The 26,204-nt window shown below is 40.1% G+C and overlaps 1 protein-coding gene across 1 annotated transcript in view; it reads left to right on the top strand.

Moving 5' to 3' along the window:
* ITGA9 (integrin subunit alpha 9) overlaps positions 1-26,204 on the top strand; it is a 213,720-nt gene that overhangs the window by 169,647 nt on the left and 17,869 nt on the right. Inside the window, exons 24-27 of the mRNA XM_056485059.1 lie at positions 8,709-8,834; positions 9,440-9,559; positions 11,221-11,322; positions 23,261-23,380. Coding sequence (XP_056341034.1) covers positions 8,709-8,834; positions 9,440-9,559; positions 11,221-11,322; positions 23,261-23,380 — 468 coding nt within the window. The remainder of the gene's footprint in view (positions 1-8,708; positions 8,835-9,439; positions 9,560-11,220; positions 11,323-23,260; positions 23,381-26,204) is intronic.

The following is a 26,204-nucleotide window of genomic DNA, read 5'->3' as shown; positions in this document are numbered from 1 at the left end:
AGAATGACCCTTTTTAATCTTCAGTTGTCTACAGCAGATAAGGAAAAGCATCCTCTTGAAAGTCCTACCTTCTCTCCACTGCCTCTAAAGAGAGTTTAGGTCTTAGACACCTTTCTGGTACATTCAAACATCTGCTTTAGTGAATCATCCCACAGGAGTTGTTTGAGCCCTAAAGGGAAATGTACTTACCTGCACAAGCTTCAGATTTCCTCATTCTACCATCAACACAGCCCATAGGGAAAGTCCAACAATTAGGTAAAGAGCAAACATGGGCTTATGTGTGTTTAATACATCATAGGTAAGGCTGCAGAAGAGGATGTGCTATAGACCAATATAACCTAGCTGAAGGAACATCTAATGCCAAGTGATCTCAGGGGCTTTTTAAATAGAAACATACCCTGAGAATTATTTGTTGCCTCACATGTTGGTTAAGCATTTCACAGTTCATCATAGGGGGAGTAAAATTATTTCTCAGTGACCCTTTCTTGGGTTGCATCTGCTAGAGGCCAATACATAAGGAGCACAATAATGTTAGTGGTAAGCTGATTTTTGTGTAAGGTGGGGGGCACTCATTCCTAGGACTGAACCTTCTGTGGATCTCACAGTTAAATCATACCAAGTGGTCAGTGTTTCTTCTTACTGTGTACATGTGGCATGTACAGCTCTGTCTAGGAAAGAATCTACTGTCTTGTAAGTCAGGAACTTTATATGAGAAGATCTTTGCTTTTGTCACAAAACTGGGTAGAAATTACTAGTTCTTGAGAGCAGTACTTCTGGGAATTGCTGCTAAGTATGTGCAAATTGGCTGCAGGGCCAACGTTGCAAGAATCATGCTTATCAAACCTGATTATTTAATTGAGCTGTATATTAAGTGCATCAGAAAAACATCTAAAGGTGTTGCAGTCGGGTTAGCATGACTTATGCCAAACATGCATCTGGTGCATTCTCCTGTTATCTAGAGGAGCAGAAGCCAGAATTATGGTGTACTCCTCTAAGTTAATTTAATGCTTTTTTTTAAATCTCCACTTTGTTCCTGCTTGCCTCTTCTCATGGTCTTGCAGGCTACTTATTGGATATATGGACTACTGGTTTTCCTTGCCATCATTGCTGGTTTTAGTTGAAATCTTCCAAGAGTTTTGTAAAGTGGGTTAATTTAAAAAAAATTTTTAATGTCGTTTCAGTGACTCTTAAACCATAATCAACAAGACTGCTCTGATTCAAATGTATTTCATTATCTGTGAATATTAAACATTCTTGGCATATGGCACAAGTAGTCAGATAACATATTTACATAACTTATTTGTCTACTGTTGAAAGTCTGACCTTGTCTGGAATTTCTTGTCAGTACCCTTTTTTTCTCAGTGTGACATGTTAGATTAACCCTGCTTGTCAATTCTTTGTTCACCTAATAAAGGGTGAATCAGTATCTTTGAATCAGAATACTTGCATACATTTTTCCCCTAATACTAGGATGAACGTGCTCTGGCTAGCAACAAAGACAGACAAACGCATCTGTTATTTATTTTTCAAGTTTGAAAACTTGAACCACTGCTTAGTTATTCATACATAAATAAAGCGGTTTAAAAAAACATACAGGGGAAAATATGTAAAAACTCTCTGCCAGCAATTTCCAGACCATGGCCAAACTCCTTGTCCTTTGGAGTCAGTATAGCCCAGGGATGATGAGAAAGACATCCATTACAGAGTTGAACAATGCTAAAAATTTTGTGAAATTATTGGCCTGTGTTCAGACCTTGAGCATGTTTCCTGTTGCAGATATCTTGTATCTCACGATGTTTTCCCTGAACTCGCCCACACACTGATGCTGAGGTCGGATGTGGGTTTTGTTTTATCACATGCACTCACGTCTGCATTCCACCTTCATACTTGCTTTGTATCAGCTGAGTTCTGCTGGCTTCCAGGCCCTCCCCTGAAGGGAATTCCAGACTTACTGAAAGAGCCTGGAAACTGTAAGTTTTAATACCATAATGAAATCTTTTGCCTTAGTGGAAATCTAGTGTTGTATAAGGAATGAGCTGAAGATACACATTTGCTCACCCATTTATTTTATAAAATGTCAATCATTAAATATGAGAATAGCCCTTGGCTTCTTATATACAGCAGTGCTACAGGGAGATTGTACATAATCCTTTATTGGAAGGAACAGCCAGTTTTCCTCCCATTTTTCTGTCTCATTCTTCCAAGAAACTCCTATCACTTGCACACACTTAACCCCACGTCAGCTGCTAATATCCAGTTTTTGTGCTTGGTCCTCAACTGTCCTGTCCAGCCCATTTTGAAATTTCATTTAATTTCCTTCATCCCAGGTTGACATCCTGTGCTGGATACATGGCCCTGAAAAAATGAGAGGTCTTGCCTTTGACACATGTTAATGGGTCAAGGTTAAATCTAGAAGGGGCCAATGGCTTTCAGTTCACCTGTGAAGTTTATGTTAGAGTTTAAGCCTAAACCCTTAAACTGTTTGCTAACAGTTTGCTAAACCCCAACAATTTCTGAAAGGCCTCAAGGGCTTCCTTGAAATTGCCATGTTCTGAGAGTGGCTACAGATGGGCAGAGATGATGTTGCAAGTACCCTGAAGGTGGGAAACAGAGCTGATAGCAGAACAGAAATGTGCTGAGGCAGTAGCTCCTAGAAATGCCAGCCACTCCCAGGTGACCTGGCTTCATTGGCAGCCCTTGGTTATCCTCTGTGTTTCCTGGAAAATGTGTGGTGATTTTCCCTTTGCACTGATACCTCCTTCTTGGAGTTGCAAACCAGGCCCAAGTATTCTCATAAATCCCTACACATGCAAGGAAAGTCAGAGATGATAATCCCTGTGTATGCAATAAATTCAACCTGCTATTCTCATACAGCCCTATTAAAAATCCTGCAGGCTTTTTAGGATGCAATGTGTGTGGAGTGTACATGATAGCTTTTACATACAGCTATTACACTCTGAAATGTCCTCCTGCTACTTTTTCTCAAGAGTGGTATAATCTTACATGACTAAAAACCATTGCTACTTTATGGGTTTGCCTCTGCTCAGCCTATAAAGTAGCAGGAAAAAAGTAATTCAGATTCAAATATTTGGAGTCCATTAAAATCATCCTGCAGTAATTTCTCTCTTGTTGCAGACAGAGTATTTTAAAATCATGGAGTAACGTGCATGCTTTCTCTAGTGGTTACATCTCATCTCTGAGAAATTTAGTGGTTTGTGCTGACAACAAAAAGTTGGCAGAGTAACCCATTGTACAGGCAGTCCTATTTAAACATCTCTCAAGCATGTTCATAGGCTTGTCAAGGGGAGAGCAACTTACCCTAAATTAACAAACTAGAGACTAACTTGTCTCTGAATGAGTGTGTGGTTATTTATAGAATTGTCACACGAGAGAATGGTGTTGGGATGGGTAGTACAGGCAGTATGAGGGATTTTCTGCTACTCTGCATGGTGACAGATTAGTAATATTATTAGCCTTTGCAGAGTTATGGGGACATGTAGAGGCCTGTTATGTAGAGGCAAGGTGCCACTTACAGTCTGTGGTGCAGATGTTCTGGCTTGTCTCTATTTACATTTATATGTATATGTACATGTATATGCACACATTGGATACAATAGGAGACTTCGGAAATAGACAAACACACACATGTGTATATATATATATATATATATAGTGGAGCAAGTAAATGATTTTCAGTCCCTTAGGTTTTGGTTGTCCACTTGAAACTGTTGGAAAGGTGGTGATTTTCAAGTGCCACTGATCTCTGAGACACCTGACAATAATGTGTTGTTACTGAGAAATGTTGAAGGCTATTCTGACATCCAGTGGTGTTCAAGAATGCACATGATATCTGAGTGCAGGCTATGCTACTGCACTAATCACTCTGATATTCCACAATGAGAATATTAGAATTTTTTTTTTTTTTTTACCTTTCTTTGCACTGGGGCTGAGCAGCTTGACAAAAGTGCCTTTGTAATTCAGGTAAAAACTAGAAAAAACATGATGTGTGTATTGATGTTAAGTGTTTTGTAGCCTAAGACAAGACATTGCTAGAGAATGGAAACCTCTCAACCATGGTAAAAAGAAATAATTGTCAATAAAAACTTCTGTAGGAAGATTTTACTTTTGCTCTTGATGTTGGTTTGCCTCACGTGAAAGTTGACATTTAAGATAGTGAAAGCATGCTTCATTCTAATAATGCAAATGACAAATAATAGATATATCAAATCTGTGTGAAAAGATTTTATAAAATGGTTGGATTTCCATCAGACAACCACCCCCTCAAAAATTTTTCAGTTTGGAATTGGAATTCTGAAAATGTAAATTCTTTGCAAAAAATGTATTTTTTAAATTAAAAATGTTTTCCAGGAGTTTAAGGCTAGGATCAGTAATTAGTAATATTTACCTCTGTGTAACAAAAAATTTTACACTGTTACTCTAAAAAACCTCATGATATGTGTGGTACTCTAGATTGTATGTGATGACATAGTCTATTGAATATAGAGAAGAAAAGAAAAAACTAATTTAAAATCTTTGAAATTAGGCTTTTTTTCCCCTGCAATGTAAAGCTGTTTAGTGAAATCTGCTAGGTCAGGCATTAATTTGTGTCTGCAGCAGATTCAGGCCACAGGACCCGACTCAGACCAGGTTAGAAAAATGTTTAATATGAGCACAGGTGCTGAAGATGCTATGTAGTTAGCCTGCTTCACCTTTTTCTTTGGCCCACTTTATGTGGGAACATGGACTCTGTCTGGGTACAGATTTCAAATACATTTTTAGTACAGATTTATCTTCATGCACCAGACTACAAATTATTTTATTCAGGACTTAGTAAATTGTTTCTGGAAAACAGAATGAGACAGCCTTCAGCAGAGACAGCTCCAACAAAGCTCCTTGAAAGTCCTTTCTTTGAAGGCTGCAGGGGTACTTCTCCTTGGTACCTCTTTTGGGAAAGGTTTTTATTTCCCAATCTGTAGTCTTAATGTAGGATTTAAGAGAGCTTCCCTTTTGTGCCTCTTGTTCCCTGCTCCAGTTGTTAATTTGTGTTAGGAGTTGGATTTTCTTTAGCTTCTGTATAGTTCTTGCACTGACCACAAAGGCAGTGCACATCTCTTTTAACATCCTATGCACTGCTCAAAAAAAGTCCCTTCTGCTGTTTCTGTGAGATGTTGGATACTGGATCCTGGGAAGACCACTCTGGGGTAGTCCTTTTCTGTTTACAGGCTGCTGAGAAATGGAAATGTTCAAAAAACTCTGGTATGCCAGGTACCCTGAAACTCCAAGAGCCTGGCTTGCTTCCTACTCCATTTCAAAGACTTGTGCAGTTCTTGCATCTGTAAATCATAAACATTTGGCCAGAAATTTCCTTCTCTGTGTACCACAGGGTGGCTGGGATATTATCATGTTCCAACAAGAAGAAACTCACGAGACTCACAACAGAAATAATGATTTGTATTTCAGAGATGCAGTTCAGTCTCAGCATAATGCAAATAGGAGTTTTGTGCTAGAATTTTATTTAACAAGTTGTCTTTGTACAGATGAATATTTAATGGAAAACAAAGTTTATTGAAAAGTTGCCACAAGTTTTTTTCTGGCTGGTAGACTGAACCCTTATGCATGTAAAAATTGAGGGTAACACATGGTGTGAAGTATAAGTGCCTAATAGTCATCCTATGAAAAGGAAACAAACCAACCAAAATCCCTAAAAAATATCCCACCAGACCAACTGTGGCCAGTCCTTTGAAAAGGATGGATTTCCTTCTACCTTAGCATGATCCATCAATTTAGAATTTTTTTGTTAATTTTCCCCAGTTTTGTGGCTCTGTGGCTTCCAAGAGTGCTAAAAGAAATGGATTGCTGCTCAGCTGCCTTGCATCCTTTCCTGCCTGCTGGCTGTCAGCACATGCTGATTGATCACAGGTACACAGATGAGTGCAATCTAATTTCTGCCTGGTTGAATTCTCCCAAATTCTGCTGGCCAAATAGCAGTGTCTGCCTTCTAGGAAGCAACCTTTGCTTTTGGCTGCTGGAACAGGGTATAGGTGACCTGATGGTCTGTTCCACAGCAGTGCAGGTAACAGGTGGTGCTTAGTTCTTATTCTTACAAGAATATTATATTCTTATATTCTTATTCATATTCTCCTAATATGGACTGAAACACTGAATTTATAATCCACCTCATATAGGATTGCAGTGTAGTTGGCAGAGAGGAAAACATATTTCCAAGTTCAAAGTTGGTTCTCTGGAGGTACCTTTTTCTGTTTCAGCTGAAGTGTTTTAAAAATTATGCCAATCTTCAGTTTAAAAAAAGATAACTTGAAGTAGAAAGCACCAGGCTTATGTTGCTTCATGCTAGACAATTCCTTTTAGTCTTGTGAGATATTTCTGCTTTGGCTCATTCTTACACTGTACTTTTACAAGATATAAATCAGGACTATTTAGGGAATATGCCAAAAGCTTGTGTAACACAGAAACTTGTACTGTCCTTCCTGTATCTCTTGCATAAATCTAATGACATCTGTAATTTAAACTTTCAGGAATAAAGAACAAATACTTAATAGATCCTGACTTTTTGCTGGTTTTAATATAACATAAACCTTCTAGTTGATATGGATCTAATTTCCATGTGAAAGATCAAAGAAAAAAATGTCTGTGGCCTTTGTGAATCTCTTACCTAAAATAAATAATGAAAACTCGTTTCAGGTGATCTAGACAAATCAGTCTTTATCTCCAATTGAGCCCAAGGAGACTGTAAACTTTGGGTATATCTGTTGGAAATATAAGGACAGATTATGTTAAGTCATGTTGTGAATACATATTGCAAAGAACAGATTATGAAGAATGTGTTGGCCAGTGAAGCAGAAAAGCTACATCTTTCAAAGACACATATATATATATAACTTTTCTGGAAAATAGCATTTAAAATCTAAACAGACCTTTGGGTTTTACCTTTTTTTCCACAATACTTAACACAAACTGTGTAATGCTGAATCAGATTCAGAATATGCAGTAAATTTGTATCTGTAACAGCTTTTTTCTCTCTCTTTCAAGGATTTATGAATTGAATAAGGTATAAATTTTCAGAGAGGGTGTGAGGAGGTCAATAGCAGGATGTGTAAGAATGTCAATTGGTGGTTTGTGAGAAAATCTCCCTCTCTCACTCTTACTGGCTTAAAGGATGGTAGCAGGAAAAATTTGCTGATACTTCGTTGTCATAGTTTTTATTAAATTTCAATAATTTTTTTAGTATGTATTCATAAGTCGCAAAAAGTGAGAAGGCTTTTTTGAGCAAGATTATCTTGACTGAAGCTCATTTTATCAGAATTTGGTACTCTTCAAGTCTTCCTTGCCTCAGTCTTCCACTTTCTTGGAAAAGTGAATAAGCTACTGACACAAAAAGGGGGTTTTCTACTATATCTTCTAAAGGTAAAAGAACAGATTTAGTACCTAGGCTTGTGCATTTACACGAAGATTTATCTTGTTAGTCTGATATAAACAGGGATGCACCTGAGCTGGCCAAAACATCAAGAAACCTAGTACAAAGGGTAACACTTGTCTTAGTTTAAGACAATTTACAGGGATGGGAGGTTCTGAAATAAGTTGTTTCCCCTTAGTTTTAACTTCGCCTGTTTCCGCTAATAAGGAGAGACAAATACAAAGAGATGTAAGTGAAAAGAGTAAGGTTCACTTAAGGAAAACAGCGATAATCAAGAAATACTCAGGCAAACGCTTCAACGCTCATACGCAAACACGGAGGAGATCCCCCTGATTAGCCGGCAGAATGAAGGAAACAGTGCGGCAAACAAGCCTCTGCTATTCCGAAACTTCATCCCTCCCTTCCACCAAACTAATAACCCAACAGGGAACAGGGATCAAAAATAAATTAAAAAAAAAAAAAAAAAAAAAAAAAATAAAATTGAGTACTACCATGCTGCCCGCACTACGCCTCTCACCAGGGGCTCTCCCTGGCCTGGCGCGGCTGCTGCCAGCGGCTGGAACTTGTGGAGCGGCTGGAACTCGTGGAGCGGCTGGAACTCGTGGAGCGGCTGAACTCGTGGGGCGGCTCTGCCCAGCAGCATGGAGGGCAAACCCGACCCTTTCCCGGCAATGGCCCACGGCAGCGGCTGGAGGGATTTTAGAATGATCCAGAGCCCAGAAAGTATTGACGGGAGAGCTGCATGTGTCGAACTCCTGTTTTTAATGGCATGAAGCATCCCTCCCCGTTTTGTGAACTTGGGTTCAACACAGAGGTTCTGCTTCCAACTCCAAGTCATAAAGAGACAATAAACAAGCTTGTGCGGGTTGATGTAGAGAAAGATTTTGGGTCAGCCCTTATGCTAAACTCCACCTGCTATCTCTGTAACTAGGACAACTATTGATTTAAAATGCTGTGTCATAACATATATTTTGCTGAGGTTTTTCTCCTTTTTCTCCAGACATGTAGTACACAGACACCTACACCTGAGCTAGGTTAGACACATTTCTATCCTGTCAAGTCAAAGCATTTCCAGTCCATTATTCATCTGGCTTACTTGAGATACTTTCCTTAGGGTTATTTGGCTCCCGAGGTGGTTATTTTTTCTTCTGATTATTAATGGGAGTCCAGACATTTAGCTCAGATTTAGGTGTCCTTTTACAGACAGGCTAATTCAACCTTCTTGTATAATTTCATTAATTCGGAATAATAATTGTGATTTATAATTGTGCAGGTTGGTCACGACAAAGGAAGCTGTTCTTTCCGTAGGAACCACAGCCCATGCGTTGTTCCTCAGGAGAATGAAAATATTTTCCACACAATATTTGCTTTTTTCAGGAAGTCTGGCAGGAAAGTATTGGTAAGTAATGGTACCACTAATGGCACCACTTGAACATACAGCATATTTTACAAAACATTTTGCATGGTTTGGCATGAAGATCTGTAGCAGATAGATCTTTATGGAGCATACATAACAATACTGATGATTTGCTGGGGGGACATTTAGTGATTGTAATTGTCTGCTTTTTAAAAGTAAATAGGAAATTTTGGGAAGTGCAGTGGAAAGGGATTTAGCTGTCATGGCAGCACACACTTGGATACCAGAGCCTTTGCTCCCATGTTCTGCCAAAAGCATACGGGGGCAGGGGGTCAGGGCACTGTACTTGGTGCCTGACCCACACAAAGGGCTCATGTGCAGCTGCAGTCCTGTTCCTGCCAGTCCTGAATGCTTGCCTGGCTCAGCAGCTCTGTAGAGGACTGAATTTTACCTGGCTTGCTTTCATGCAGGCATCTGTATCCAGCTGTCTGCAGGTCTTGAAAGCTGCTATTTCAATGCAGGAGTGCTGTATTTCAGCAGTTTACTATATAACTTAGTTTTCTGATATGTTTGCTGTCACACAATTTATAATTTATCTTTGAATTTTTGCCTCCTTTGCCTAACAACTTTTTCCATATTTCCTGTAGGACTGTGAAAGACCAGGCAGATCTTGTTTAATTGTACACTGCAATTTAAGCTCACTAGCTAAAGCAGAATCCTGTGATATAAATATCTACATGCTGCTGAATACTGAGATACTCAAGAAGGTACGTGGTCTCCTTGGAGGTCATCTTCAATGCCAATTTAAGTGTGCTTATGTGAACCAATGAACTCAAAACTTGCAATTTTTTTCCTGACTTTACTAGTGTGTGAAAAATAATCATGGTGTCAAAGAAAATGGATCTACTTATTATCAGTGTGTATGGAGGTGCTCATCCTAGTTCTTATCCATTACTCATTAAGATAAAAATAAATTTAGTTAAGAAATTTATAATTTGAAAAATGACAAATGAGACTCCTTATTGTGTGCATGGTGTTAACGCTAGAGATTTCTGAAAATCAAGTTGATTTCTGAAAGTTCATTCTAAAAAATGTAAGTGAATGTAAACTGTGACCAGCTATATATTATCTTTCTGTGTAAACAGAGACCTGGTAGCATTTTGTAATTTTTACTTCAAAATATTATTATTCAAAGAAGATGCATCATGACCACATTAATGCTGAGCTTAACATTTGTGACAAGAAACAAATGGTTGCAAGTTAATTTCTGTCTTCTCTGAAGCCACTGAATGAGACAGCAAATCTTTTAAATTTTTTGTGATTTACTACATTTTGACCTATTTTCCTTTACTTACCAAAATGCTGACTCTAATTCTGGCAAGATGCTGTAAGGTTATGAGGGAATAAGATAACTGGAGGAGAAAGCTGATAACATGAGCCTACTAAAATAAACCTGTCTTTCATAGTTGTTAGATTAAAAGTGCCAGAGACAGCCCTTATTAAAAAACAGCTGCTAAAGTAATTAATAGACCTGAGCTTTTCCAATTGAAACCATTAAGTCTGTTAATGTTTGTTTGTATTTGAAAACAGGAAGCATAGGCAAGGCCAGAAGTTTCAGCTATTTGCTACATGCTTATAGAAATGCTGAAATATATGACAAGTAATTGAGTGCATGCAAGATATACTTAATTCAGACTTGGGAATAGCCAGGATTCATCCCATCTGCTGGGTCCCTTCTAAGATTGCTTTTAGCAACACTCCTTTAAAAGACATGCAGTGTTTACACGTTTGAGTGTCACCAGTGCATGCCATTTTCTACTTATTGTGTGCCCTTCCCAAACTGCATTCAAGTGACTAATCTGTAAGTTGAAATGGCTTATTACTGAAATGTGCCTGCTAAAATGCACGAGGCATTTTATTGGAGAAATATATATTAATGAGAGGAATTGTACAGTGAGTAATTAAGATATTTGCCATGCACAGATTCAAATGAGAATTCTCCCCCTGGGATATATTGTAGTTTATCCCAATTTCTGTGTATAATTTTTCTGTTAACTTGAAAAACAAATCCAAACATTTTTCACAGTGAGTTTTGAGCCTGCCTGTGTCTTTGGAAACGTTCTGTCTTGCTTTTGTGGTAAATATGGAAAACATTAACAAACCAAATACAAAGTATGTATTTAAAGTCTGACATACCTGATTTTGTTATAATCTAAAATAATGTGCTCAGTTATATCTGTCTGTTATGAGCATAAAGTATATTTTTTCAAAGCAGAGTTGTAACCAGGCTGGTACTTAACTGCCAGCCTAGCCTTCACTAAGCATGATCATCTATTACACTGGCAAATGTTTGATGGTTTGTTGAGCTTTTTTTTTGTTGTTGCTTTTGTTGTTGTTAAATCCAGTTCTTCATCTTTTTACTTCCCAGGACAGTTCATCAGTCATCCAGTTTGTCACAAGGGCAAGGCTGCAGGTGGACCATGACCTCAGAGTTGTGGAGTTGCCCAACGGGAGCCCAGAAGAAAAAGCAGTGAGTACACAAACCTGAAGAGAAATGTTTTTTTATTCCAGTGACTGGAAATCACTGAGAGCTCTGTACAAACTGGAATTTGTGCCAGGGCTGGCCCACAAGAGTGCCCAGACTTTGTCTGACTTGGATAACTGTACTGTGAACTGTGTTTTTGTGGTTTGGCTCTCTGTGATAACCATGTTGAACCAGAGTGATCTGTGTTGTACTAGCTAAAATACCCGTGAGGTATTAATGAAAAAATTAGGTTTAGGTCCTGATTTAGGGTGAACATTTGCTTTACTCTAATTCAAATTTCCCTTGAAAACCTAGTAGAGACTTGAAACCTCAGCAATGTCTTTTCACATGTGCCAGAATGAAATATTTAGATGTGTTAATGATATTTTGGGAGCTGTGAAAATGCAAAAGAGTGTCTAAACTTTCAGAACTTTTTTTTTGTGCTGAGCTGGTAAAAATCAAGTATGAGCTGATACTACATATTGTATTGATCTCCCTCTTCCTCCTGAATCTTCTGTTCCTACTGTGTCTTCTGCCTTTTTGGTGCCATTGGTCTTCCTTCCTTTTTTTATCCAAAAGTCTGGCAGTTCACTGCCCCTGCTGTGTCTCAGTGTCCATTCACCTGGCTGGTACCATCCAGTTCACAGCCTCTTGTCTCAGGCTCCTACAAGGGGATCAATCTGTGTTTAAATCAGCATCTTAATCTGCAGCTTGCAAACCCAGCTACTTGAACCAGAGGTACCCCTCAACCATCATGCCTGTAACTGTAGTCTGGAATTTCTGTTTCATTAGACCTGTCAGAAAAAGGAATTCTTTTTTATGACAGGAACTTCTTTTTTCTCTTCTGTTTTATTTTCTTTGTCAGGTTTCTGTACCATTCTATATAATAGGCTTGGAAGTTAAAATGAAAACATAGTTAGCCATTGCTGGGACTGTGCCTTATAAGTGGCCTAAGTGTTAATACATTGCTTTGCATCTCCTTAGTCACCTTGCACATAACACATCTTGCAATTGTATGGCAAAATTTCATTAATGGCTGAAGTAACACCTGACTGTGATACCCATACCCCAACTGAAATGGAAGAAGCCAGTATCTCTATGACAGATACTTTCAACTGTAAAAGGTTTTAGAATATCTAAGAATGACAGGCACACTGTAAAATGTGTTGGATTGCTATTTTTAATGTTCAAAATTTAGAAATGCTTTTGTCTAGGGATGCAAGGTCTACTGTATTTCATTGTTATATGATGCTTAGAGAAAAAAGAAAAGAAAATTAAACAAAAAAAAGAAATTGTCCTTTTCCTATTCTCAGAAAACCTTTTATCAAGCCTTGAGTTGCATTATGAAGCACACTGTGTGTGTGTTGGGAAGTTATCTTAATCTTCAAACAAGAGCCTGCTTCCAGTTCCTGGGAAGCCCTAGCTGTAAAAGAGCATGCTTGACATGCTGTAGCCATGTAACATTAATCTGTAGTTTCAAGTCTTTTCTCATGTGAGTGCCATTTCCTCTCTGCTTTATGGTATTTCCATATGCCAGCTTCATTATTGCAGTATGTTTTGCACAGGGTCGTGTTCAGGGAAAGATTTAAGAGATGGCTTGGCTCAAGGTATCAATATTTCTGTGTTCTCTTCTTGTGGAATGCAGAAGGGAAGAGTAGTTGTTGCAAGCCACAACTATTTATCTGGAAATAGAGAGTGGAGAAAGGAAATATCTTCGTTCAAACTCCTCTCTTCCTTTATGAAGCTCATCCTGTTCTCTTCATTGACCAGAGACTGCTGTACTGTGTCCATTTGGATAGCAGCTCCTTCTGTACAGTTGTGCATGGACTTCCTATGAGACTGTGTATGAGAGAGTTCCCTAACTTTCTTAGACACTTTATTGTGCTAAGTTTGAAAAGGCCTTTTAGATTTCTGTGGCTAAATGTGGGCTTATTATCACATTTAATTGGTTCTTTAGGACCAGGTACTGTTATTTCAATTGATGCTTTTACATTACAGCATACATTTTACATTATTTTACATTATAGTGTACAGTATCAGAGTGCAAACTCTCTGTAAAGAAGATAAATGGAGATGGAAGACAAATGGAAAAGGAAGACTGGTATTTTTTATGATAGTGTAAGAAATACTAGTGGACCACCCATATAAACACAAACTCTGTCAGAAACTTCAATAGACGCTTTGTATGGGAGATGCAAAAGTGTACATGAGTATCTCTAAGCTGGATAGCAGGCTGTCTTTGAAATTAACCCTTTTTTTTAAATATGCATTTGTGCAGTTCTCAGAAATAATTTATCTGGATTTGGATATGATTTTATGTGATTTGTAATTGTGTATTTTTGGTTCTGGTTGCCATAGGCTGCTTGAGCTCTTATATTAGACAAATCACATTTAGAAGGTGATCAGAGTTTGGCTCTGTCATGACAGTGGTATTAACATATGTATATATTATCTGAAAATGGTGCTATATTTTCAGGAGGCATGCTTTATTTTCTTCACCATATAAGTTTCCGTGAAGGTTTGACTCTGTTCTTCTCAGTCTGTGAGCAAAACCAATAATAAGCTCCAATAGAACACAGTAGTCAAGTATCAGATCAAAAAGTCCACATTTTCTGCTCACTGTTTGTATGCAGGAAGAGGAGGAGTGCTCTTAAGGAGCCAAAGAACTGCCTTTGGAAGTGTGGAAGGAAGAATTATTGGATTTTACTACCACAAAACTGTCCAAATGCCTCTGAGTCTTCCTGTTTTTAAAGTGAGGGAAGGCAAAGCTGAGTGCATGAAAAGGCAACCCCAGATAAAATGTTTGCAGGTCCTGCTACCCAATGACCTGTAAAGGGTAAGGCTGCTGTCTGGTGCTATCCACTAAGTACAGGTATGCTTCATCAAGACTTTGAACCTTTCCTGCCTTCTGGATAGAGTTCACTGTTCTTTTATTTCCAGCTCAGTCACTCCATTAGGTTTAATGCATATCACAGGTATCCCAAAATGTTACTATATCCCCTGTATATCCATGCCTGAAATTGTTGCTGTCTCTTTAAGACCCTTGCAGCCAGAATGGGGAGGTGGTGCCCAGGACTTTTTAAAAATTGAGACACCCAGGCATATCTCTCTCTCCCTGTTTGGCTTGCCTCTTGGCCTTTTCTGGCCTCTACTTGCAACAGTACCAAGTGGAGAATCTGCATTTTGCATTCAGAAACTCTTTCAGAGTGAATTTTGCAGCACCTGTGGGCAGCACTGAGCCAGAACTGGTCTGGTGCTAACTACCGTGCATCAGCGCTGAAAGTCTGTTCTTCCCTTCCCTCCTCTTCCATCCAAGTAGGTGTCCTTGTTTGAAGGACAGGTGTCTGCCAATAAAGGCAGAAGCTTCTCTTTGAAATGGAGAATGTAAACCCCCTTCCTCCAAATTATTATTATAATTTTGAAATTAGGGGGCTCTCAGATAAAGATAGGAGAATTAGGAATAACAATTCTTTACTAAGAAAACTAAAATAGAAATACAGTATTACAAAGAACAATCCAAACCCTGACAGAGTCAGAATACAACCTGACACCCTGTCAGTCAGGGTGTTGGTAGCAGTCCGATTAAATGGTGGCTACAGTCCTCCTGCAGTGACAGATGTGGTTCTGTTGAAGCAGTGCTCCTGTAGAAAGGTGCAGTTTTCCTCTGAAGGTCCAGAGATGATGTGGAAAGGTCCAGTGTTCCTTGGAATCGAGTGGAAAGACGGATAACCTGCTGTTCAAAACCTCAGGTTTTATCTAGGTAGGAAAGGCTTGGTTCCTCCCCCTGGCTGGAGCATCTCCCAGTGGGATGATGTAATTTTATCAGTCATACAATGGGACTTAGTGGCCCAGCAGCAGATGATATCTTCCTGGAGGGAGGATGGGCCGTGGAAAAGATAAAGATGACTGCCTCACCCTGTCCCAAAGATGGCCCATTAGCAGATGGTGTGTGCCACAGAGATCAGGAAATCACTACCCCAACCAGCCCCAACAGATGGTGATATAATACGGACTTCTGGCCACATCAACCCAACACAGTAGGGACCCAGCCAGCAACACCAAAAGTGACAGAGTCCAGCAGGTGTCAGGAGGCAGCAGCAACCAGCAACACTAATTCCACACAATCCCACTGGCAATTCCTCTCTGCCTCTAGAACTGCTTTGTAAGCTTCTACCTTCGTGGGAGGGTTTGCTGCCATTTCCCTTTGTCTTTAGAACCACACACTCAGCATCTTAGGATGAGTTACTCTGCAAATTCAGGTTTCTCTTTGTCCCTGGTGGGGGTCTGTGAGATTTAGCACTTCTGTGTCTGGTGATTGTTTGCTGTTATTTTTTCCCCTGTTGTTGTTTTGCTTGCTGGTAAACTGGTATTTTTTCCACTTATATCTACTAGTATTCAGTTTCTCCTTATTGGTGGAAGGGGATTGGTTAAAACTAAGAAGGAGAGTTCATTGTAGAGTGTTCCCACTAAATTGTCTTAAATTAAGGCCATGCAACACAGGCAAGTGGTTGCCAATCCTCCATGGATTTTTTTCTGCTGAGAATTTAGGTATGTTTATGTTTGCAATAATAAAACAATATATTTTGGAGAAAAACAATAGGAAAAAATGTACAAAAAGTAAGTTTATGGTTGGGAAGACTTGGAAGGTGTCTGTATTTGCATATCTCTATGCAAAGGGATTTCAATGTATATTCATGAACCTAAGCTTTAGCTGTCTGCCTGCAGCATGGGGGACTCCTGACTTTGGCCTGTTCTCCATGTCTGTGTTGAAAGGAGCAGCCTGTGGTACTGGACAGTATTCATGATGTTCCAGCTGTTTTTTTTAATGCATGTGGGAATACCTCTTCCACTTAGCAATTCACCACAAACCTCTCATTTTTTAGAAACACTCAGCATTTTAAGGCACCAGCTCTCTCCAGCTTACCTTTCTCATGTCTGGCTGGAGCTTTCTCCAGCAGCTTTGAAGCCTTCTTGCCAGCAAATTATTTGCTGCCTTATTGTTTTCGTCATGTTAACTTACTCACTTTATTGTTTTACCTTTCTATTTGCTACTATAACGTTCCTTTTATAGATTTTCTTGTCTTTACATTGCAGTCTGTCAGGTAAAAATATACACTTGGGTAAAGGAATAGAATACACAAGCAAGGAAACCTCAGGTTTGTGTTTTTAAGAAAACATTGCTTTTCTTAATATATGTAAATAAAAAAAATATGTAAAAGGGAAGTATATGCATATATGTACAGACATAAAGAAGAATAGTGACTTGTGAAATCCCCCCAAGCATCACAGTACTTGAATGGAAAAGTCAACCTGCAATGCAATGTGGTTTGAAAAACCAGAAGTAATCTAGGTGATAATACAGAAATAGAATAGCATTTTTATAAGCCTGTGCCTTCCATGGTGCTGTGGCTCATGATGCAAGTGCATAAAATTAATTTAATATACAAAAGCAAAAAGTAAAGTAAAATTTTCAATTTATATTTTATCAGCTTTTGCTGAAGTATGTTTCTTTTCTTTTTGAGTACAGTGCAGTAGCCTGTACCTTTTCTGCAAAGGGCTTTGATGGAGTATGAACTTTAATTGCTTTCAGGAATTCCTACTCAGCTTAATTTCTTGCTTACATGCCTTACTGAAATAAAGTGTTTTAAAACTTCTTAAAAACAAAAGTTCTATTTCTTCATAATTTGTTAACCAAGGTATCTGTCAGAATATAGCAAGCATTTGGCACAGGCAGAAGATGAACTGGTAGGTGCTGTTGCTCATCTGGGTTTGACATTGCAAAAATCAGTAGCTGGGTGGGAATCTCAGTTATTTTTCAGAAGGGCAGTTACACTGTGTAAAACCTGATTGAGTTGTGAGCTACATAAAGCTAAATGGCAAGCTGCACTGCCTCCTGGGCTTCCCCACTTTCAAATCCTGCATGTACAATGCAAAATACAAATATGAAACTAAAAATCTTCATATGTCATCAAGACAGCGGTGTTTTTCACGGTTTTTCCCTGGCATTTTGTCAGTCTGAAAGCAAACATCTAATCCACTCTGTATATTGTAGCTGTTACATATGCTTTCTGTGAACCACCTGCTGTCCCTACTGCCCTCTCTGGGCAGCCCACACCCCTTCACTTCGGCATCAGTTACTCTAATGACTCCTGTCTTCTCTATAGGTCAGAGCTGTGGGAAGTGTGCTGAGCTGGAGGCTGTCTTGTTCTCCCCAGCCTATTAGCCACCCTGTAGAGGCTGTGCTGTTGGGGTGGAAGGGACAGGGAATCCAACGTTTGCCCAAGAACAGCTTTGAGAGACTGCACGATGGTCAGTGGGTCAAGCAGCAGGTGGCAGATGGTGTGCTTCTCTTTAGTACCAACTACCCTCTTCCTCTAACCTTCCCCCCAGGGATGGCATCCTGCCACTGACTCTATTGCCTTTTTTCTGATACTCTGAATATGCAATATACACTAACTGTCTGCTCAGTCTGACTTGATTTGGTTTTGGCTTGGGTTTTTTGTTGTTGGTACTTTCTTCACCAAAACTCATTGCAGTTGCTGTGTATTAATGCAGGCAGATTTTGGGGACTTAAGATGGCTAGGGACATTAATATGCACAACATTCCTGCTCCTCTCCAAACTACAAAGCCATGAATGGTGTTTTTGACATATATTGTGGATTCCAGACTGCTAGAAGAAACCAGATAGGTAAGCAGCTGTTGCTCTACCCTGTTAGCTCAAGCTGTGATTGCAAAAGCTAAGCCAGGTTCTTCTAGACAGTGTGCTTCAGACCTGAAATGTGAAGCTCTTGGTATAGAGCAGCTTTTTCTGGCTCTGTGTTTGGGCAGGATGAAGTGCATATATGTCTGTTGTGCTGGAGATTGTGATAGGTTAACATTTGTTCACTGAGTAGTGGAAAGAAGACACCAGAGACTGCTTGAAAGGTCTCTTCAATAAGTTGGCAATACTTAAAATGTAAGGAGTTTGGGTTTTTTAGAGTCAGAAAGGAAAATAAAATTAATGTCTTGTTATCTAAGACACAGTCATAAGACCTGTGTCCATAAGATGGATGCTAACCTTAGCATCTGTGAAAATGGACTGCCACATTAGATCATCTTTCCAAGCTGCTTAGAAATACAAGTGTCTTGGCTAAGGAAAGCAGGAGTCTCCCTTGAAGTGGAAAATGTGACCCCCTTCCCTCCCAATTATTATAACTTTGAAATTAAGGAGCTTTCAGGCAAAGATACGAGAAAAGGAATAATAGTTCTTTACTACTGTGTGTATGCATACCAAGGCAAACAAACAACAACAACAGTAACAAAAGCAAACAAGAAACCAAAACCCAACGACCAGTCTCTCCCTGCTCTTGGAGCGCTTTCCCCTCTGGTGCAGTTCCGGTCACAGCCGCCAGGGGCGCTGGTGGCTCCCGGCCGGGCAGGGCGGGTGCGATGATTCCCCCGCGCCTGCAGGGGGCGCTGTGGGCGGGCCCAGCCCCTCTCTCCACACGGCAATGGCGGCACAGCCGGGGGAAGGGATGGAAAGGGGATTCCTTTACAAACCCACGGGGGCGGGCAGCAGGTCCCTGTGCCCCTCTGGATAGCAAAAGGAGGTGTAGCAGAGATTTTGTATGCAGCAAGCTGGGAAGGCAGGGATGAGCAAAGTCCCAGAGTGGAGATGAGATGTATCAGAATCTCAGCAGCTGTAGCTGGAGCCATGTGGTGTCCCTGCAGGGCAGGGCGTGCGAGTTTCAGTGCAGCAAAGAAACCTCGGAGCAGTGGCAAAAATCTGTGGTGGCCGGGCAGTGACTGCCCAGCTCCTGAACAGGGCTGGGAGAGAGAGGCTCCCTTGGAGGGGAAGGGGGCTCGGGGATCCCAGGGTTTCCCCTGAGGCACCCCAGTGGATGGTGAAAGTCCTTTTTCAGTGAGGTGGGTGCTAACAGGATCCCAGTTCTGTGGCTGCTCTCACCAGCAGAGGCTCACCCCACGGCAGAAGCAGCAGCTCTGGGCTGGGCTCCAGCAGCAGCAGCGAATTCCCTCCCCCAGGCAGCAGCTCTGACCCTCCTCCTCTGAAGTGGAGAGGTTGAGAGAGAGAGCACCTAGCCCCTTCTTTTTCCAGCCCATGTCTTGCAGTATCTCTGCCCTTCCCAGAGAAACCCCCAGGTAAAAAGAGAGAGTCCAGCAGGACCCCTCCCCTGAGCCACAGCCACTTCTTTTGTCTCTCTTAAATACTCAGTGTTTATTATTTCCTACCAACACATATGGGGGAAAATTCTTTGAGAGAAAGGATCTTGAACCCCAACAACATGGAAGGCAGAATGTTGGTGTTTGATCTCTATTTGGTGTTTTCCTTACACTGGTTTTGAGGGACAGTGCTGCTTAAGAAGCTCTCTGTTCAGCAAAATATCTTTAAAAGTCTGACAAAGTCTTTGTGCTATTATCTGAAATACTACAATTATTTTTTTCTTGATTGGAGAACTGGTCCATGTTTGAGAGCTATTTTGAATATTGCAATACTAGTTATGGGAATATGTTTGGATAATGCTAAATATGTAGAACTTAGTTCATGTCTATTTGCTGTGCTTTCGAGTCTTGTTACCATGACACCAAAGCAAGGCCACTCACAGTCATCTTTGAAAGGTTGTGTGATCAGGAGAGGTGTCTGAGAAATATCACCCTGGTCTTCAAAAAGGGCAAGGAGGACGCAGGGAACTACCCCTGGAAAGGGAAGGGTGATAGAGTGCCTCGTTCTGGAGGTGTTCTCTATCCACATGGTTGACAAGAAGGGGATCAGGAGTAGTCAGCATGGATTCACTAAGGGCAAATCATGCTTGACCAACCTGATGGCCTTCCATGATGGGACAACTGCCCAACAAGGCTTTTGATACTGCCTCTCACAGTGTCCTCATAGGTAAACTCAGGAAGTGTGGACTGGATTAATGACCAGTGAGGTGGATTGAGAACTGGTTGAACAACAGTGGATATCAGTGATACAGTGGCACAACATCTAGTTGGAGGCCTGTCACTAGTGGTGTCTGCCAAGGTTCAGTATTGGGCCCAGTGTTGTTTAATTTATTCATCAGTGACTTGGGGGCAGCTAGTTCACTGGCAACACAAAGCTGGGAGTAGTGGCTGATACCTCAGAGAGCTGTGAAGGCCTTTAAAAAGACTTAAGAGTTTATAGAGATGGGCAGAAAGCAGTGCCTGAAATTCAACAAAGACAATTGCAGGGTTCTGCACCTGGGGAAGAAGAACCCCCTGCACCAGCACAGGCTGGGAACCAAATTGCTGGAAAGCAGCTCTGCAGAGAGGTCCTTACCTGTGGGTCCTGGTGGACAACAAGCTGTCCATGAGCCAGCAGTGAGCCTTTGTGGCCAAGGCAGCCAATGGTGTCCAGGTGCATTGGGAAGAGCATTGCCAGCAGGTGGAGGAGGTGATCCTGACCCTCTACTCAGCCCAGGAGAGGCACATCTGGAGTGCTGTGTCCAGTTCTGGGCTCCTCAGGACAAGAGTGACCTGGAGCTCCTGGAGCAGGTCCAGTGGAGGGCAACAGAGTTCATTATGGGAATGGAAGAGTGGAACATCTTTCCTAGGAGGAAAGGCCAAGAGAGTTTGGCCTGTTCAGTCTCAAGAAATGACTGTATATAAGTATCTGAAGGAAGGGCATCAAGAGGATGGAACCAGACTCTTCTCAGTGCTGCCATGCAATAGTGCAAGAGGCAACAGGAAGACTGATGCACAGGAAGTTCCTACTGAATGTGAGGGAGAAATTCTTTACTGTGGAGGTGATTGAGCAATGGAACTGATTGACCAGAGAAGCTGTGGAGTCTTCCTCACTGGAGATATTCCAGAACCACCTGGATGCAATTCTGTACAATGTGCTCTAGAATGACCCTGCTTGAGCAGGGAGGTTGGACCAGATGACTCATTGTGGTCCCTTTCAACCTTACCCATTTTGTGATTCTGTGAAATACCTGATAACCTCTCATGGATAGAAAAAAGCATTGTGTATAAATCAGCTATATTCAAATTCTTCCTCTAGAAAAGCTGCTATCTTAATCAGCAATAAATTAACCTGTGCAACTGAGATGAAAGATGTCTGAGTACTTCTTTCTTGGAAAACTGTGGCAAAATATAGTCAGCCCCTTTCTCTCATCTGTGCCTGTAATTTTTGTGGCTCTTTGCTAAGGCTACACATGCTTATGGAAACAGAGAAATGTTTGTTAAGTGGGATCTTGAGAGACTGTCCCTGTCCCATCTCCTACTTGAAGAAGAGCTGTTGCCTCCACTCATCAGGATCCCCGTGGCTTTCTCTGAGGCTTGGAAATCTGCATGGTTGGAGAACCCAGGGCACGTCTTGTCCCTGTACCAGTGCTGCCATCTCCTTCCTTTTGCAGGCTTTTCTTGAATGCCCACCTTCAAGATTCATAGAAGTTGTCTGGTGTTGCATTGCCTTTTCTGTCTCATAAATGAAGCAGTTTGAACAGGGTTAGCAGTGAGTGAATATATTTTAGGGGTCTTTCATTGCACCTTTTATCTTGGGATTGCATAATTCTATGTGACTATAACCCCTGGATTTTCATCTACTTTTAACAGTTAATTAATAAAAAAAAAACCTGATCTAACAGTTCATATCTACAAAATAGTTTCGGCATTTTTAAGCAAAGATTGTGAAAATGGTTCGTGAAGGAGGAAGAAAAACTTTGTCTTGCAAAAGAAAGCCAGACAAAGCAAATTATTTACCTCTAAAAAAGCCCCTGCATTTGCTGGATATTAAATGGCAAAATTTTATGTAGAAATAGCCCTCACTGAGGAGAGATGTTCTTGAGCTTTCCAGTGAGGAACTAGTTTTGGTTGAAATAAGAGATTGAAAATTCACATAGTGTAAATGAATAATGTAATTTGCTCCCATTGTCTTCTTGAGACAGATGGTGGGAAGGCTCTTTGTTGTCTATATTTCCCTGCCATACATACAATAGAAAAAGAGAGAACAGCTCCCAGCATTTCTAGAACTCATGACTGTATGTCCTGGCCTCTCACACAATGTGCCTTGTAAAGCACAGCAGGGATGATTTGTATTTAATAGTGATGTATGAGTTGTCCAGTTTTTTTTTGGGAAAAGTAGTTAACAAGCAGTCTCAGTTTAAAAGACAAATATCTGCCAAGGAAGGTAGAAACCTTCCTGGAATGTAGAGATGACCCCTCCCTCCAAATTATTGTGACTTCAAAAATGTCGGGGCTTCCAGGCAAGAATATGGGAAAAGGAATAACAAATCTTTTCTAGAATATATATATGTAACAAGAAAGAACAAACAATCACAATAACGATGATTAAAAAAGCCCCAATAAGCTAAGAAACTCCAAACTCCGGTTCCCCTCTCCTCCCCAAAACCATTTCAATGGTAGATCAGGGTGCTTGATTACTCCTTTCATTTCTTAATCGCTGTCTATTTACCTAGAAAGCCACCCCCAGCATCTCCCTGACAACAAATGGGAAGAAATTCGCTTGAGAAAACCTAACCCACAGAAGCTCATAATGAATATTTCATGTGAAGCATCAGGGGGTTTGGCTGGGCCAGAACATGATGAGTAAGACAAGCCATGCAAGATGTCATGCCAATCCCTGCCAATCCAAGGGATGGATTTTTTCATGCAAAACTTTGTGCACGTTTGATGGCCCAGCACCTGAACAAGCTCAGTATTGGGGGTTGGCAGGGTAAGTGTTATGCTGGAGAGCAGGCTGATATTCTTTGGATCCAACACATGGCTACTCAAAATCCACTTGAAAGCTTTAAGTCCTTTGGGTAAAACTGATGGAAAGCACTAAATTAAGGCTGCATTCCTTATTTGTTTGACAGATGAAATATGATCAGTGAGGCCACCATACAATGTGTTTAATAAGATAAGTACAAGAGAAAACAATACATCTTCCAATTCTAAAAAGATCTTTTTCTAATTGCTTTGTAGGTGGTCTTTGAGGCTTTGCACAATCTGGAGCCTCGTGGGTATGTTGTCGGATGGATCATTGCCATCAGTTTGTTGGTGGGAATTCTCATCTTCCTATTGCTGGCTGTGCTCTTGTGGAAGGTAAGGTTACAGATGCAACATAAAAGCAAAGCTAATCCCAGGGAAAAAAGCTTAAATTTATCCCTGTATTTAACATCCATTTTCTTTAGGAACTGAATAATTGTCTACTCCATTATAGAAGTCATTAGTCAGCAAAACAAATTTAATATACAAGCTTTTGTGAGACACATGGGGGTATTAATGATATAGAGAAGAACTGAAAAAATGGGGGTTTTTAGAGTCTGGTTATTAAAAGCTGAAACCTCTGATAACCATTTCAGGACAATGGAAGGTCTCTCTTAGAAATCTACTGTTATATTACACTTACATACCTTGCATTTCTATGATTTTATGGTGACTGAGATTCACTGATTTCAACAGTTTCCTGAAAATCAGGTCAACTTTGCTGGACCAGCCAAGAGAGAGGGAGTATGTCTAGCAGAAACTACTTGGTAGCTACTGTCCAAGAGATATATGCCCTTGGGAGAGAAGTATCCAGCAATAAAATTTTCAGATCCCTCACACAAAGAGTTCCAGATCAGTAAAATGCCTAACCAGAGCAAGAAGCATCTGGACCTGTTAAAAGACAGCCTTCACACCGTCTCTGATAAAGTACAATTCTTTTACCCAAGCACTGTTACAGGGTAAAACTGGGCTGATGCTAGCACTTGCCAGCAGCCATCTGGTGTGGTAAATATGAAGGGTAAGGAACTTCAAGTGTTTTCATTTTTCAGTTCCCTGTTACCAATCCATAAATTTAGAAGACCACAGTCAAGGTCACGGACTGTCTTTGAGAGAAGTAAATCTCAAATGCACACATGGGAACAAGTCCAGAGCTATTTTGCTTCCCATGGCAGAAGTCCAGGAGCCTGACTTGCACTATTTAGCAGCATGTGTGCTGCAGGCTCTGCTAGCCAACTGTGCTGGGACAGGAGGCCACAGCCCCAATGTGCTGGTCATATTGCTTCATAGATCATGACGCTATAAAATGGATTTGGAAACCTAAAACTGGCCATGAAATTCTTATTTTAAATTATATAGATGCGTGAATAGTTGGGTTATAGATTATACACTACATCATATAATATATAAATTTTATATGGCTTATAGATTTAAAGTACTTTTATAATCAGTTTTGAAGATTTTTAAGTACTTACTGGCCAGGTTCATTTGGAAAATAATGTCTGACTACAGTCTAGAATATCTCATAACTTCTGTTTCTCTGGCACTTGGGAAATACTTCTGCATTCTATGTCAAAAATAGTAAAAGAAAAAAAAAAGTCCATGCAATTAAGATGGAAGAATAACCATGAGAATGGAAAAATGTGAGATTGGAAGAGGCCCAGGGTTTATTTCTCAATGACACGCAGTTTTGATAAAGGATATATTGCTGCTGATACCTATATGACTGATTTAATATTGCTCATTTCCTGTCTTAAAAAAGCATGAGATGAACTGTTTGAAAATGTGTAAGACAAGAGAAATATCACCCTGTGAGTCTTCAGGTAAAACTTGCACAAGTTCAGTTCTTGGTCTCCACTGGAGTTAGTACAGTCCTTTGCTTACTGGGTTAATCTTGATGCTTTGAGCTCTTTTGTACTTTATAGGGATCATTCACTACATTTGAAAAAACTGCCATTTTGTTGCATGAAAGCTTTGAAGGAATTTCAAATAGCAGCAGCAAATAGCTATGACTAAGGTTACACAGCTCTTTTTGCCTGCATATGTTCTGAGGCCAAGGAAGTTGAGGTGCCTGCCCAGAGTCAGAGATGATAGTTGGGCTTTTCCAGTTGAGCTCCAGTGCTTCATCCACAGATTTGCATGATTACTAAAGGATCTGATAATTTAAAGTTTTATTTTAGAGAAAAGTGATTAAAACTGTGTAGCTGCTAGTATCAGCCAGTATTTTAATTCATCACAGTTTGATACATAAATGTATGTAAGTAATACTTTACACTCACTAGTTACTCTATTTATTAGAAGTATGGTAATATAAAGTTGAGATAAAACTGACATGGGAAAGCTGCAGTCCTACAGAGGAATCTTAATTGTCTGATTGTAAATATTTTTTAGAATTGGCCAAGTAGATCCTACAGTCATTCCTAAATTTTGTATGTGAAGAAGTTGAAAAAAAAATCCCAACTTTATATTAGAATTTAGTTTTTAAATGTGGAATGAAATAACAGATTTTAATTACATTGAGTTGGATATCTTAGAACTGCCACTGAGAACAAGAATTTACCCGAGTTTCAGGACTAGATTATAAAATAAATTATATTTTTATTCAGAAATTAATTATAGCTTAACTGTGGTGCTGGAAGGCAGCTGTTTACACAAAACAGAGCAGGAGCTGGAGCAACCTCATTGTAACAGAACTGAGCACTGGCAGCAGTGCAGAGTGTGCTGGCAGCACCCATGTCTCAGCCCTATGTGGAAAACACACTCTTGCTGTGTGCACTACACTACAAATGGCCCTACACAATGGACAAACCCTCAAACATGCTGATGTTTTGCAAATGGAGTAAACAGTTCCTTAAAGTTGCAGAAGAATACTAGAATATGTGTAAATATTTCACATTACACACTGCTAGAATTGATAGCATTACCAGGAGTGAGATCTCAGCACAAATTTCTGTTTTAAATCAGAATAAGTTTACTGTGCATCATACTAAGATTTGGATGGTAATTATTTCATTATTTGTAGATCTAAAATTGCACAGTTTTGGGGGTTCTTGTCAGTGCAAGTGATGTTAATTGTTTGGTTATTTCACTTCAAATAAAAGTTTACTTATTCATGTGCAAGATCACAGCCATGTTTATACACACAAAAAGCTTTTTAGCATGA

This window comes from Oenanthe melanoleuca, chromosome 2, assembly GCF_029582105.1.
Source record: "Oenanthe melanoleuca isolate GR-GAL-2019-014 chromosome 2, OMel1.0, whole genome shotgun sequence".
Taxonomy (NCBI): domain Eukaryota; kingdom Metazoa; phylum Chordata; class Aves; order Passeriformes; family Muscicapidae; genus Oenanthe; species Oenanthe melanoleuca.
The sequence above is the reverse complement of the archived record's forward strand: the minus strand, read 5'-3'. Positions and strand labels throughout refer to the sequence as shown.